This window comes from Dioscorea cayenensis, chromosome 7 (genome assembly GCF_009730915.1).
Source record: "Dioscorea cayenensis subsp. rotundata cultivar TDr96_F1 chromosome 7, TDr96_F1_v2_PseudoChromosome.rev07_lg8_w22 25.fasta, whole genome shotgun sequence".
Taxonomy (NCBI): Eukaryota; Viridiplantae; Streptophyta; class Magnoliopsida; order Dioscoreales; family Dioscoreaceae; genus Dioscorea; species Dioscorea cayenensis.
The window spans coordinates 2,805,650-2,821,843 of record NC_052477.1 but is presented as its reverse complement, the minus strand read 5'-3'; the positions used below and the strand labels follow the sequence as shown (position 1 = coordinate 2,821,843).

General features: G+C 32.4%; 1 protein-coding gene across 1 annotated transcript; it reads right to left on the bottom strand.

Annotated features, from left to right (window-relative positions):
* Window positions 1–13,410: 13,410 nt before the first annotated feature.
* On the bottom strand, window positions 13,411–14,415 carry LOC120264990 (UPF0496 protein 1-like). Its single transcript, XM_039272926.1, has one exon. The coding sequence runs from the start codon at window positions 14,413–14,415 to the stop codon at window positions 13,411–13,413; it is 1,005 nt and encodes a 334-aa protein (XP_039128860.1).
* Between the last annotated feature and the right edge of the window lie 1,779 nt (window positions 14,416–16,194).

Here is a 16,194-nt window from a genome sequence, read left to right as displayed (position 1 = left end):
CATATCGGTTCATTTTCCATTTAGATCACTTTCATAAACATTTTAAACAATATTACCTGGATATGTACTAATGTTTATAGACCTAATTGAAGACAACTTAGATCGGATTTCTGGAATGAACTTCGTCTTGTGAGATCTCTTCACAACAATCCTTGGGTGATTTGTGGAGACTTTAATACATTTTTCTCTTCTGTAGATAAAAACCTAGGAGATATTAATTTTAGAGATATTGTGACTTCTCAAAACTTCCTAAGTGAATTTAATCTCCTAGACCCTCCTTTACATGGTCGCAGATTTACTTGGACTAATGGGCAATTAGAACCACTTTTGACTCGTCTGGGTAGATTCTTGATTTTGCATGATTGGTCCATTTTACACCCTAGATTCAATCAATATGTTCCCCCAAGAATTGGTTCTGATCACTCACCCATATGTTTGGACTTTGGGGATCACCACCCTCATCCACGACGATTTCGTTTAGAAAAATTTTGATTCACAATCCCTTACTTTCATTCCCTAATTCAAGACTGGTGGGCTGAAATTAACCCTGATGGCTGTGGTGCCTTTATTCTTACAAAAAAACTGGCTCATCTGAAAGTCAATATACGCAATTGGGCGAAAATTACCTTTAGCAATTCCAATTTATAAAAAAAGGTACTTAGCAGATCTTCATTCTTTAGATGCTATTGCGAAAGCAAACCCCTTTCTACAGATGAATCTACACGTATTCTTAATATTCACAAAGAATTATTTTCTCTTTTAAACAAGGAAGAGATATATTGGAAACAAAGATCTATAATTTACTGGCTCAAGGAAGGGGATGCCAACACAAAATTCATTCATCAATTTGCCAATGATAGAAGGAATAAGAACTTTATCCCACGGATCTGCCATTAAGGACAATGGATGGAAGATGCAAAAGAAATTGGTAAAATCTTCAACGATCACTTCCAATCTGTACTGGGCACCCCTATTCATAACAGATTCTTATTTGATTGACAACGCTCATTTGATTACAAAAATAGAGTTGATCTCTCTCACCTTGAACATCCTTTCACTTTAGAGGAAATTAAACTTGCAGTCTTTTAGCCTCTAAGCAGATAAAGCTCCTAGACCTGATGGTTTTCCTTTGTTTTTCTACCAAAAATACTAGAGCATTATTCAAGATAACATTGTTAACCTTTGCGAAGATTTCTACAATGGCATTATTAATTTTGAATATTTAAATTGGGGTTACATCGCACTTATTGATAAAAAATCTTCGTCTTCTGAAGTTTATGATTTTCGCCCTATCAGCTTGATAAATTCAATATGTAAAATTATTTCCAAGATTCTTGCTACTAGATTGAGTTTGGTGATTGGCAATTTGGTGGATGAATCACAATCTGGTTTCATTAAGGGTAGGTGCATAGCAGATAATATCATTGTCTCCCAAGAATTGATTTTCAACCTTTAAAACGGAAAATTCTTGGCTACGCTTTTAAAATGGACTTTGCTAAGCATTTGATTCCCTAAACTGGGATTTTTTACTTGAAAACCTTGCAGCTAGGGGATTTGGACCCAGATGGATTTTTTGGATTCACACCATCCTTAAAATTGCAAAGACCCAGATTATCATTAATGGTACGATTCAAGGCTATATTCGTTGCAAAAGAGGACTTAAACTGGGTGATCCCATGTTCCCTCTTCTTTTTGCTCTCGCTACTGATGTTCTAAGTGCTATGTTTTCTCACGCACTTAAATCCAAAACCCTTGTGGGAGTGCCTCTGGATCATTCAGATAGCATCTGCTACCTACAGTATGCGGATGATCTAATCATTTTCTTTTCTGGAGGGTAGGAAGATCTCAACATTATAAAGTTAATCCTCTATCTTTTTGAAGGATCTTCTGGACTTACCATTAATTACTCAAAAAGTTGCTTATATTCTACTAATTTCGGATTCCAACCTCATTCCACATATGCTATGATCCTAAACTGTTCTAGAGAATGCCTACCAATTACCTATTTGGGGGGTACCTTTATCTGGCCGAAGACCAAAAAGACTAGACTAGTCGTATCTTATTGAAACTATTCACGCTAGACTTTCGCCTTAGAAAGCCATTTAACTCTCACTTGGTAGTCGCTTAACTCTTCTCAACTCTATTCTTTCGACTATTCCTGTTCATTGGATGTATGTATTTAAACATCCAATCTGGGTGATTAAAGACATAGACATGATTCGTAGGGACTTTCTCTGGAAAGGTCCTGATTTGGGACCCAAAGGTTTCAGGCTGATTGCCTGGAAAAATATTTGTAGACCCCGGAACATGGGTGGTTAGGGAATACTCAATCTATAGGATTTCAATTGTGCTCACCTCAGAAAATGGTGGTGGAAAATTAATTCTAACCCTAAAAGATGTTGGGCCAAAATTATTAAAGTTAACTACTTTACCAGCACTACAACAAAATAGGATTTTTCTGATGTTTGACATATGTCATAAAATAGTAAAAAATCATTGGAATAACTCTACTGACTTTTGTAACAAATGTAGATTATATGTCTCATTTGACACAGTCGGTATACTTTGTTGTGACATTTTAAAGAAACTTCGGTACCGATATATTCCAACATTTATTCTGATATTTTCTCAACATTTGTAAATAGTCTCAATATGGATTTTATTGCAGCATTTGTATATGGCTTAAGTAACACTTTTTTATTTTTATTTTTTTACAACATTTGTAGATGTCGCCACAAGTTTTTATCATATTAACGTTGAAATATTGAAATATTTATAATTATTGTTATAGAGGTTATATAATAACATTTGTTAAAGGTCTCTTAAATTACTTATATCGACTTTTCGTAAACATTAGTTTAATAAAATAGCAATTATATATATATATATATATATACGAATACCAATTTAAGTTGATATTTGTAAATATTGGTAAAAGTTATTCATCTTATCTAATTTTAAAATTAAATGTCATTTATAAATGTTGGTATAAGAATATTGCATAATTTTCACAATATTAATTTAAACAATATTTATATATGATTTAATTAAATCAAATATGAGATATAATTTAAATTCTATAAAATCAATTTGCATAATTTAACAAAATATTAATAAAAATTATTCATAAAAAATTTAAACATCCCATGTAGCACCAAAACACCAATTAAAATAATGTCAACATGATCTACAAAAATTTTAAAAATAACTTTCAAATATTATAATAAAGTTAAGTCTTCAATCCGCATAATTGTCTTTAAATTTGCCATGATGATCTTTTATCTGCAAAATAAAATATACAAATACATTAGTGCTTATCTAAATCAATTAATAAAGAAAAAGAGAAAAATAAATAATACAATTTATAATTTTAAAAATTTAAAAATAATTTAAACAATGTCAACATGATCTACAAATCTTTATAAAATAACTTTCAAATATTATAATAAAGCTAAGGTTTCAATCCGTAGAATTTGCTTTAAATTTATCATAGTAATCTCTTGTCTGTAAAGTAAAATATACAAATACGTCAGTGTCTATTTAAATCAATTAATAAAAAAAAGATAAATAAATAATGTAATTTATAATTTTAATAATTTAAAATATAATAAGATGATATTATAAAAATTATACCAGATCATTATCTTTAAAATGATACAAATTTGAAATACAAATAAAAAATAAAAAATAAAAAATAAAACCATGTGGAGCATATATAATTTGCATAAAAAAAGAATACAAATAAGCTATTTTTATATTGAACGAGAATATATAATTTGTCTTAGTTTATGTATGTGTGTCATAACCATAATAAGAACCTTTAAATAATTTAACTTGGAATAAAATGATGAAATATAAAACTTCAACAAAATTATGTGGGAGCCATAATTGTAATAAGAACACTATAAGAAATAAAAATTATATAAAGGGCAAATTGTAAAACTTCACCAAAACTATATGAGTGTCTTCTTAATTATAGCAAGAACCCTATAAAAAATTTAAAAAAAAGGGACAAATTGTAAAACTTCAACAAAACTAGGATTAAATAAAAAAAATAAATAAAAGGCAATTTCAAGGATTGAAGCCTCGCATCCATGTCATGACCACAACATCATCACTGTCGGCAAGAAGAAAAACCAAAACATATTTTAATTTTCAACAAAAAGAGGATGTTTTGGAGATTTCATCCCAATTAAATTCAATCTTTTTTTTTCTTTTAAAACATATTCTCAAACCTTAGGATTAGATTAATTAAATTCTCATACTTGTTTTCATAACAAAAACTAATTAAAAAATTAATCAACTATCAGTCATTTACCAAAATGAATAACAAGTTAAATATTTAAATAATATTGCAAGAAAACCAATGCTAAAAAATATTATGAAATAAAGAAAATAGAGATACTTACTTTATCTCCTGACAAAAACTTTATTTTTGGCCTTTTGCACTATTAAGGGGTATTTCTTGTATATATATATATATATATATATTATGAATCGATAAGCTGTGTAGGTTTTGGTGCTCATAAAAAAAATTGCCACCTTATTTTTGGCACTCTTGAAAATTAAAATATTGATGCTTTTATTTTTCTTTTAATACTTTTTTTTTAGTTTTAAATTATCGTTCATATTTTTTGAATATAGATATATACATATCCTAACTTAAAATGGTGTTTTCAAATATATCATAATAAATTGATGCAATTAAAGTCATATTGGATTATGACATTTGTTGCATAGGTCATAACAAAAGTCTTAACAAATAATATTGTACTAACATTTCTTTCAATGTAGCTAAAATCTTTAAAAATATAATAAAATAAAAACCTTTTATGACTATAAGTAGAAATGTCATTATAAATGTAGGAATAAATAAAAGCATACCAACATTTATTACAATTATCGATTAAAAGTCATTTTAATGGTTTGCAGTGACATTTGCCAAAAATGTTACTTTAAAAATGTCACAATAAGTGTTTTTTGTTGTAGTGCAGAAACTCTGCTAGCCCTCTTTTTTAGCCATCTCCAAGAAATAAATCCTTTTTCTGGGTAGGGGTACTATCTTCCCTACACTATTTCCGCTCTTGCATTTCAAAAACAGTTAAAAATGGGGCCAACACCTACTTTTGGTTTGAGAGGTAGTGTTCGGGGAAAATACTGAAAGACCAGTGGCCTTTTTTGTTCAATGACTGTATTTCTACTTGGATTATAGTTCACCAATTTTTTGAACAAATCATCTCCCCTCAAAATCTCTTCATTAACTACTCTACTAAAGATTTATCTTCTTTTTTGGAAGTGATTCCTGACTGTTCTAGTGATCAAGAAGACTTTTACACTTGGCCTCTGGATAAAAGTGGAACCTTCTCGGTAAAATCCTTTTACAAGTATCTTATCGATGGAGATACTCATTGTCCACTTTATAAGAAATTTTGGAAAATAAGTTGCCCAAGTAAAATCACATTATTCTACAGGCTTGTTAGGGAAGATAAAATTCTCACCCTTACAAATCTTTTCAAAAAAGGGTGTAACTTACTAAGTGCCATTGATACATGTGTACTTTGCCATAGGGCCTTTGAGACTATTGATCATCTTTTCATCGATTGCTTATATTCAACACGTATATGGTCATTCTTTATACATCTATTGGAAATGCATTCCACTCCTTCTTCCATATCGATGATTTGGATTACTTGGATTGCTTCCTTATAACCTTAATACCAACCCCTTTGGGATCTCTACATTAGAGCCATTTTTGGAACATTTGGCTTGAGCGTAACAATCGTAGATTTCAATTTATAGCTTTACCTTCTCACTCTTTATTGATTAAAATTGCTAATATGCTACTTTCATGGTTTTCAGCGGATGTAGATAGTCATCAACAAACTCTTACAGAGGCTACTCAGAAGATAAAGCACTCAATCAACTTCATCAGCACTAGAGTTTCAAACAATTCAGGTGATCTCGAATCAAATCCAGCTCTGGAGTAGAGCTTTTTTCTCACACTTTTGTAGACCTGTGTCCCCTGTTGATGGCTTTTGTTTGTAGAGTTGCTATCTACTATTTACAGTTGTTTCCTAGTTTTCTTTCACTTGTACTAGTGCCTCACCTCTTGTGAGAGCATCTACCTTTCTTTGTTTTTATGTTCAGTACTGCTCTTTATAGTTTCATTTTTAATAAATTTGTGGTTTATCCATTTTTATATAAAAAAAAGGTTAAAAATTTACTAGATATTTAGAAGTCTTTCTCAATAATAACTTAAATTTGAAGATAGCATTATCATCATATTGCCACAATCCCTTGACTAGATAGCGATTTGTAAGTTGGTTCAATTATGACAAAACAACCCCAAAATTGGTTTGAATCCAACATATATATATGGAATCTACTATAATTAGCAAGGTTAATAGAGCTTGCGTCTCTTTCTTTGCGAAAGTTTTATGTGTAAATATGTAACTTTTAGGAGCATTTCTTAATTTCATTTAAAAATTTTAAAGACGTACAGGTTAATTTGGAAAACTTTTTTCCCTCGTTCAAAGTTACTAGATAAAATAACTGAAAATAATTACACTAAATCAAGCCACTTCTTTAATTAAACACAAAAATGGATAAAGTAGAAGAGTTAAATAAGATATTTCATTAGTTTGAACTGCCAAAAGAAACTTAACTCTTAATAGAGTTTATATTACAAAATCAATAATGCTATTAATTACAGATAGGATACAATATAAATATGTCAACTTTAATATTGTAAAATTTAAATTAATTGTAGATTATAGTAATATCAGATTCTTAATTTGAAAAAAAAAAGGTCACAATAAAACTCATTAAATTTGAAAAATAGACATCTTGTGAAAGTAAAACCTGTATTATTCTTTTTTATTATTTCAATATTTGATTCGTAATTCATATAAATTATACCTTTGCATAAATTTTTTTTTTATACCATATATTTATAAATAAGCAACTTCAAGTTATAAAAATTCAAATATCTAGATTGCATATGCCAAAATAAAAAAGAAATTTAAAAAAAAAATGAAATGAAAGCTAACATATTTGATATGTAAAAAAATAAGATAATTATAAACTAGCCATTTTTATTTTTGCAATCAAGTGTATTCCGATATCTATAATTATACAAATTTTTTTGATAAATAGGCAATAAGTGCCGTCATCTAAAGAAAGTCAGAGACATGCACAAACATAGAACACACCCCGTAAATTTAACAAATACCTATATCCTCACTTAGTGTGGATATTGGGGTTTGACCTTAGATCCTCTCTAAAACTAAATTTTATGTAAAAAAACCGATACTAACAACCCAAGAAATCATTGCTATCATTATGCGAATTCTATCATATATAATGCAAGCAAATCCATTATTAATTTGCATAACTTCAATCGCACAAATACCCAATGCAAACCATATATAGCACACATTTGTAATACACTATTTGAACCCATTCATTGTTTCAGGAACAAAATCGTTTGATAAGATAAAGATAAAAGAAGTAATTAAAAGCAGGAAAACAAATCTCTTGGCATCCTCTTCATATCAATACAAGTTATATATATATATATATATATATATATATATATAGAGAGAGAGAGAGAGAGAGAGAGAGAGAGAGAGAGAGAGAGAGATTTGATCTAACCCATTGATACACAAACTGTCTCACAACGTGCATATTAACAACTAGTTCAATAATTTGTCACATAAACATCCAAACAGTGGAGATTTTATGGATAAACTACAGATTTATTTAGAAAAGGAAAGAGTACAAACCTAAGAAACATAGCAAACAACACCAAACAACAAAGAAGAAAAACATCAGCAAACTAAGGTAAAAAGCCATCACCAGGGATAATGTGCTTCTACCCACAACAAACGCGACCAAACAAACAAAGCATGAAAAAAAATAACAAGGTAGCACCACTGAGAGGCTGAAGAGCACCAAAAGGAGACAAAAGGACCTTGATAGTTGTCAAAGGAGGAGGGAAAGTGGGGGTGAATCACTCCTGAGCAGGTGGGTCAGAGGAGATGCCAAGCTCAGTCGAACAAGAGCACAAGAAGACAAGAATGCGCTTGAGCTTCTGGACTTAATCAGATGGCAAGTGTTGAAGCTGAAGGTCTCTAGCTGCAGAAAACCAAACGATAAGCATATGAATCGTTTTTGCAATAACCAAGAATAAAGGCAAAAACAAAGAATTAAAAATGCGGTTATAAAGTTAAGGAAATTTAGGGTTTTTAACTCAAGCTTCCCCTGGTTTATTTGTGAAATTTCAAGTTTCAACCCTCAAAGGATTCCAGTCCTCATCCATGGCTCCATCTAGCAGCCCTCTCTTCAGCCGACTCCATCAAACTCCGATGATGCTCTGGTGACTCCACCAACCTCGTGCTTGCTCCTGGTAAGAGATTTATAATCTTGTACCATGCTTTGAGAGATTTATCTAGATTATGTTGACAATTTTGAGAGATTTTTTTGAATGATTTGTAATCTTGTACCATTCTTTGAAAATCTTGTAATCCTTGTTTTTGTGTTGTTTTAGATCTTCTTACTCTTGATTTCTTGGAAGATGCTTGCCTGGTCAGTTGTCATAACTCACAAGTGTTGCTCAGTTTGTTAGATTAAGGTAACTAATGATTTTTTTAAAGGATTAGTGAATCAATTACATGACAATAATGTAGTTAGATATTGAATTATCCTATGAATAGATGCATGATACATGGTGAGGATTATTTGTATGTATGGCATGGGAATTACTAATTAGAAAGGTCGTATGATACATTCATCATATCTATTTTACAGATTAATCTTTAACTAAAGTGCCAAAAAAAAAAATTCTTGACCCCTTGATCCCCGCTCGCAGTGAGACCCCCGCTGAGGCGCTCGCGCCCTCGGCTCCCGCAAGCAACGGAAGTAATGCGTCACCATGCAAATATTAAACTTTCTTATGTGATTGCATAGAGATTATAAAGTGGGAATTGTCTTTTGGTATATTGATTATTTTTCTATAATTTGCTTCACCTCACATTTATAAGATATCATGTTTGTATGTTCTAGAAAGGGGTGAACATCTAAAAAGAGGCTTTTGTTACTCTAATTTTTCTCACAACATATGGTAAGTTGGTAACATTTTTATTTTTCATTGTTCATTTTTGTTTTAAAAATTTATGAGTACATCATGTGCCTAAAAAAAAATATTTGAGATTACATATTTCATAAACATGTATCACAGTAGAGATCACACTATAAATTGACAACATATATTGGTTGATTTTGTTATGTGTACGATCCAGAGGCTGGAATTACCCAATCTTCTAGTTGTTCAAGTAAAAAAAAATTTTGAAGATTGATCCTTCTTGGGACCATTTCAATGTGTCTAATAATGCACAAGGAAAAAAGATTTTCTCATGCCTTTATTGTGGATCAAAATATCAAGGTGGGGGAATTAATAGAATGAAGTTTCACCTAGCTTGCATTCTGGAAAATATTGAGGCTTGTAAAAAAAGTTACCGATGATGTTCGCAAGCAAATGGCGGGGTTTCTTACTTCATCAAAACAAAAGGAGAAAGATTCATTTGATGATGCATATGAAAAAGTTGAAGAAGATGATGTTCAAGAATTTAATCCTCTAATGAAGTCACAACAAAAGACAACAACAATAGAAAATTTTTTGGGAAAACGGAAGGCCAATGATTCCATTGAAAAATTTATGGTTCCAAGGACAACCTCGGAGTTTCAACTAGGAATCAAGAGTGCATTTTCGAACAAGCAAGCAATTCAAAAGGCGCATATGGCTTTTGCACGGTGGTTTTATGATTCATGCATTCCATTTAATCCATTGAAGTCACCTTATTTTCAAGCAGCGCGGATGCCATTGCCAGGATTGGATCTAGATATAAAGGCCCATCTTATAATGATCTGAGGATTCATTTACTAAAGAATTGTAAAAAGGAATGTCAGTTGCTTGTTGATAACTTTAGAAGCAATTGGGCTAGTTTCGGATGCACGATTATGGGTGACTGTTGGAGTGATCAAAGACAAAGAACTTTGATCAATTTTTTGGTCTATTGTCATAATGACATATCCTTCATAAAATCTATTGATGCATCAGATATCATTAAGGATGCCACAAATTTGATGAATTTGTTTTCACAGATTGTGGAATGGGTTTGGCCTTCAAATGGTACATTTGGTGACAGATAATGCTAGTAATTATGTTGTCGCAGGTATGTGATTTAAAATATTTTAGCTTGCATGCTATTTTATTAGTTATAGATTTTTATATTATTTACTTAACCATGCTTCTTTCTAAACTAGTTTGATATATTTTGTCATCATTATAGGAAGACTATTACATGAAAAATATAATCACATTTATTGGTCTCCTTGTGCCGCGCATTGCCTAAATTTGATTTTGAGAGATATTGGGAAGATGGGTCATATGGTTAACCTTGCTTCACGGGCTTCTAAGGTAACCATTTTTATGTACAAATCATATTTATTTGTTGAGTTGGTTAAGAAAAAGGTTGGGTTGGAAAGAAATTATGTGCCCGGGAGCAACTCATTTCGCTACTATTTTTATCACTCTAAAAAGCACTTATGATCACAAACATGATTTGCAAGCTTTGGTGACCGAAAAATACTATACTTGTCATAGATTGTCCAAATCTGCATGGGTAAATTGGTTTGTTCTATTATTTTGGACAACAAATTTTGGGAAGATTGCTTGTTGATGATGAAAATAGCCGCTCTAATAATTAAGCTACTTCGTGTTGTGGATGCCAATGAGAAGCCTTCTCTTGATTATGTTTATGAGGGAATGTTTAGAATTCGTAAAGGAATCATGTCTATATTTAGAGACAAGAAAAGGTTGTATGATCCTTACATCAAAATTGTTTATGAAAGATGGGATAAGCATTTTCGGTGCAACATTCATACGGCCGCCTATTTTTTCAATCCCGCTTTTTTTATATGATGAAAGCACATTTGTAGAAACTCTAGAAGTAATGCAAGGTCTACTTGATTTGTTAGAGCAAAGAAGCATATGTAGCAATAGTGAGAAGGTGATGAAGGAGATCAAAATATATCGAGATCGATTAGGGAGTTTTCGTCGTGAATCCACTTTTCCACCATCTAAAAATATGCAACCAGGTTAGTTCTACATTCCAAATTGTATTTGATGTTAAATGTTAATTTAACTTATATCTTGTTATTTACTAATATAGTTTAAACTTTTCATACATTTTGCAGATGAATGATGGAAATTATTTGGACATAGTGCTCCTCACTTGCAAAAAGTGGCTATTCGACTCCTTAGTCAAACTGCTTCTTCATCAGGATGCGAATGTAATTGGAGTTTCTTTGAGTACATTTACACTAAATGAAGGAACAAATTGGAGCATCAAAGGTTAAATGATCTTGTGTATGTGACTTATAACTTACGTTTACGACAAAGGTATTAACATTACACGTTCTCATTTATAATTTTGTTATTTTTAGTTAGATAAATTTATTTCTTATATTTTAAAATATACATAGACATCAACAGAAGAAAAGGAGCTATGATCTGGTTGATTATGATTGTATTAATAAGATGGATTTTTGGGTAGCAGAAGATGAATGTCTTCCCGAACTTGATTATGAAGAAATCATGGATGATAATGTTTATGGAGATGATGCTATTCCTATATTTGATGATCGTCATGGTCAAGGTTAGCAAAAGTTTTAATATTAAATGTATAGTTGATAACAAGCTTTTTAATAAATGGCTTTTATTTTGTTTATTAGATGACGTGGATATCCAAGAAGAAGTAAATTTGCAAGATTTTGGTGATGTTGGTGGCCATGCAAGCTTTGATCAAAGATTTGATGGAAATGATGATATTAATTCGAGTTTTGATCCAAGTTCATGGACCTAACTCATGTTAGTTGTGTTTGTCTATTTGAATACTTGGGTAAATCTTTTGATAATGTATTTGTGACTATTTTGTTATACTTCGTATGTGCTTGTTTTGACTTTTGAGTGTGGAATTAAACTTTATGTCCTATTGTTGTTAGTTGTATTTGAATACTTTGGTAATTGTTGTTATCTTTGGATTATGTATTTGTGACTATTTTGTTATCTTTGAATTTTGATTGGTATGTGTTTGTTTGAGTGTGAAATTAAACTTTAAATCATGTACTTGTTATTTTTTATGATGCTTGTTTTGAGTATGTATTTTTCATTATTTTGTTAGGTTGATGTGTGCATGTTATATTTTGATGATGGTTGCTATGAGTGTGTATTTTTTTAATTAGGTTGATGTGTGCTTGTTATATTTTGATGATGGTTGCTTTGAGTGTGTATTTTTTATTATTTTGTTAGGTTGATGTGTGCTTGTAATGAGTATAAAATGAATTTGGATATCAAATATAAGTAGTTGTATATTTTTTATATTATAATTATAGTTTTTAATATTATATTTTGATTATTTTCTAATTATTAATTATTATAATATATATTTTTTAATATTTTATTATTGACCCCGGTTTAACCCGGTCGAACCCACTGACCTTAACCCCTCGGTTTGGCCTGGTCGATGTCCGGGCCGGATCTGAGAACTTTGCTCATAACACAATCATTCAATATTAAACATATAACTTTATTTAAAAAATATATCATAGTTTTTCCTTCCTCCTATTTTCAAATTTCCTAATTCTATACCTTAGGGAATGAACCCAATTAAGTACCCTATGTCATTTTAATAAAAAAAATAGTTATATAGCTATCAAGCAAAATAATATAAGTTATCATTAAATCCCATATAAAAAGTAAAGTTGGGTACTCTCCCAAACAATGGTTAAAGATTTCAATTGCGTATAAAATAATTTGTTCAAATTAAAAATATATATATAATAATAATAATAATTTTTTGTTTAATTAATGTGGTTTATCTATTTTTTAAAAATAAAAAATAAAAAATAATTTTAGTAGCCAAACATAAGTACATAAAATGTTGTTGGGAATTCACATAACTTGACATCTTCATATCAATTTATAAGAGTTTGCATATGCATCTATAAACAGGTTTGATTTCTCAGTGGTATACAAATGACACATCTTGAATATTAACAAGAACTCCATTAGCAAATCACATAAAACATCTAAACAGTTGACGATACGAAGATTCCTTAAAAAATAAAAAGAAAAAGAAACTATCAATAACTTATAATGATACACAAATCACATTCACTAAAAAGCAAAGCATTTATTGTTAATAAGTGACAAAGTATAGAATATTAATACATTCCAAAAACTTCATTATTTCTATTATATATTAAATACAAGTTGAAAAAACCAGAAACTGTGATCAAAACCCACTAAAAATCAATTTTTTGTTAAGTAAATTTTGTGTTTCTTTTAATTCAATCAGTGACAGTTTGCAAAATAGTAGCAGTGGCCCTCTTCAGTTCATCACCTCGCCGGTCCACCTCCTTCTCTAATTGCTCCACACTCTTCGCAAACTCTCCGGCCTTGAGCTTGATCTCAATCATGACCACCTTCACCTCTTCTTCCTCTTCCCCATCAATGGCGAGCTTAGCTCTGTGAATCATTGACCTAATCTTCCCCTCCAAACTATCAACAAGAGACCTAATGCTATTCAGCTCATGAATGGCGAATGAGGTCTCCTTCCCCAGTGAATCAATGATCTTCCACTCCTCCTCATAGGGGTTCAGCAAGTTGTCCCACATTGAATCCAGCCACTGCTGCAGCGGCGCCATGGCACCAGACGCTGCTGCGGCAGCGGCCGTCACCGCCGGTGGAGCAGTCACAGCAGCTAGCACAACGGAGGAGATCAAAACGGCAGCGAAGACCGTAGAGTAAACAATGTTCCAGACCTTCCTCCATGCCTTGACTTCGCTGAGCTTCTGATCTAGATCTTGCTTGAGGAGGAGGAGATCACGGAGGATGGACTTCTGGCGCTCGCACACGAGCTTAAACTCATCCACAAACCTCTCGATGAAGGAATCGCCCTCATCCTTGAACTCCTGGAGTTTTTCAAGAGCGGCGGAGGGGTCATGAGCATCTTCAAAAAGGAACACGGCGACACGGACAAGGAGCTCGGTTTCACGGGCTTTGGAGAGGGAGTCCTTGAGAGCAGTGAAGAAGCGGAGAGTGTCGATCCTGGTCTGGAGGTAGTATTTGACGAAGAAGAGGAGGTCAGGGTTGGAGGAGATCTCGTCTTTGAGCTGGCCTATGTTGTTGAGGGCATCGCGGTTGACGTCGATGAGGGCGGAGGCGGCGGCGCGGAGGGCGGTGAAGGAGAGGGAGTGGACTGTGGCGGCCTCGGTGGCGACGGTGGAGATGGCTCTGCGCGTGCTTCGGCGGAGGGTCGGGGAGTCGGCGGCGGTGCTGTTGATGCAACCCATAAATGAGATTGGGATTGGGAACGGGAGAAGAGTTTGGGGTTTGTGGATGTTTAGGGGGGTGTTGGAGATGGGAATGGGAGGGATAAGGAATTGAATTGTGGGTGTTTTATAGTCAATGGAAGTGGACACCGCGTTGCGGACGATGTTGGCTTGCACCGATGGTTTATATTGTCCATTTGCAGTCTAGTCAATTATAATAATAATCATTGTAGAATAACGACTTTGAGATGCGGTTCTTGCGAGTGAAGCAAAAAACTTCAAATTTCAATATTTGTCCATGTGACCTCAGATACTTAGGTGTATTTGCATCAAATTATATATATATATATATTAAAAAATGAAATTAAATCTCAAAATCCACCTAAAGTTCAGTTTGTTTCATATAAAAAAAATATTTTACTTACATACCCTTGCAAAATCATGAATTTATTTAAATACCCTCATAAAAATAACGTTTGCTTGTATACCCTTACAAATCAATTATATTTGCTTATAGAAGACTTTTAATGATGTTAAATTAATGGATGGAATAATGGTAAATTACCAAAATAGATTTGCATAAATACCTCTCTAATTTTTTTATTTATTTTGTAGACATTACTCATTTCAGTTAACAAAATGACCATTATGGGTTTGTTAATATACCCATCAAATTTTTTTATTATATTTTATAAACTTTAAATTTTTTAAATAATAGATAACCAATGTATTTTTTTTTATATACGCTTTATTATTTTTAAAAATTATTAAAAATCATGAATTTTTGAGTAAATTCATATTTTTAAGGTTTTTACAAACATCTCTAAAAAATTTTACATTATCAGAAGTTCAGTTTGTGACTGTTGGTGCATGTTCACCTTGACTGTGTTTGGTTGTCGTTGTGTGCATGGCTTGATCGTCCATGCAGAGATATTATGTTATCTTACTCGCTTTGAGTGTTTGCTTTATTAAGCTTTTATGTCATATCTTGTCTCTATCTTAGTCTGGGTCGTTATGTTTTGAGGGCAAAAGACCACTCTATGTAAAGGTCTGGTTTTGTTTCATGAAAAAGATGAGGAAGAGAAGTGTTGCTTAGCAAACTATTTCCTTTCGTCTTCCTTTCTTTGTTCTTTGATTCGGGTTTCTCTTGACAACTTGCCTTCCCTTTCAACGATGGTATCGGAGATTGGTTCTTGACGCCATGACGGAGTCCCATACCTCATCTCGCACCCATGTCCCTCTCTTTAAGGGTGAGAACTTCAATCTTTGGTGTCTCAAAATGAAAACTATGTTCAGGTCTAAAGGACTATGGAATATTGTTGAGAAAGGTTTCTCAGAAGAAGGAGAGGAAGAGGTTGTTGAAGAATTGAGGATGAAAGATGCTAGCGCCTTATACTTGATCCAACAAGGATTAGATGAAAGAATGCTCATTCGGATAGTTGAAGCTCCCTATCGCAAAGTGCGCATGGGATATATTGCAAACCGAGCACAAAGGGAATACCAAAATATTATCACGTGAAACTTTATTCTCACTGGACAAGAGTTGGAGACAATGAAAATGAAAAATGGTGAGAAGATACAAGAATTCATTAGTCGAGTTCTTGACATTGTCTACAAGATTCGAGCACTTGGAGAAAAAGGTACCTGAACATGCGGTTGTTGGAAAAATCTTAAGAAGCCTCACACCTGACTTCAAGCATGTTGTGTCTTCCATAGTTGAGGCAAAAGACTTGAGTACTCTCACGGTGGAGGAGCTGGGAGGTTCATTGAAAGGGCATGAGGCGATCATACTTCTTTCCT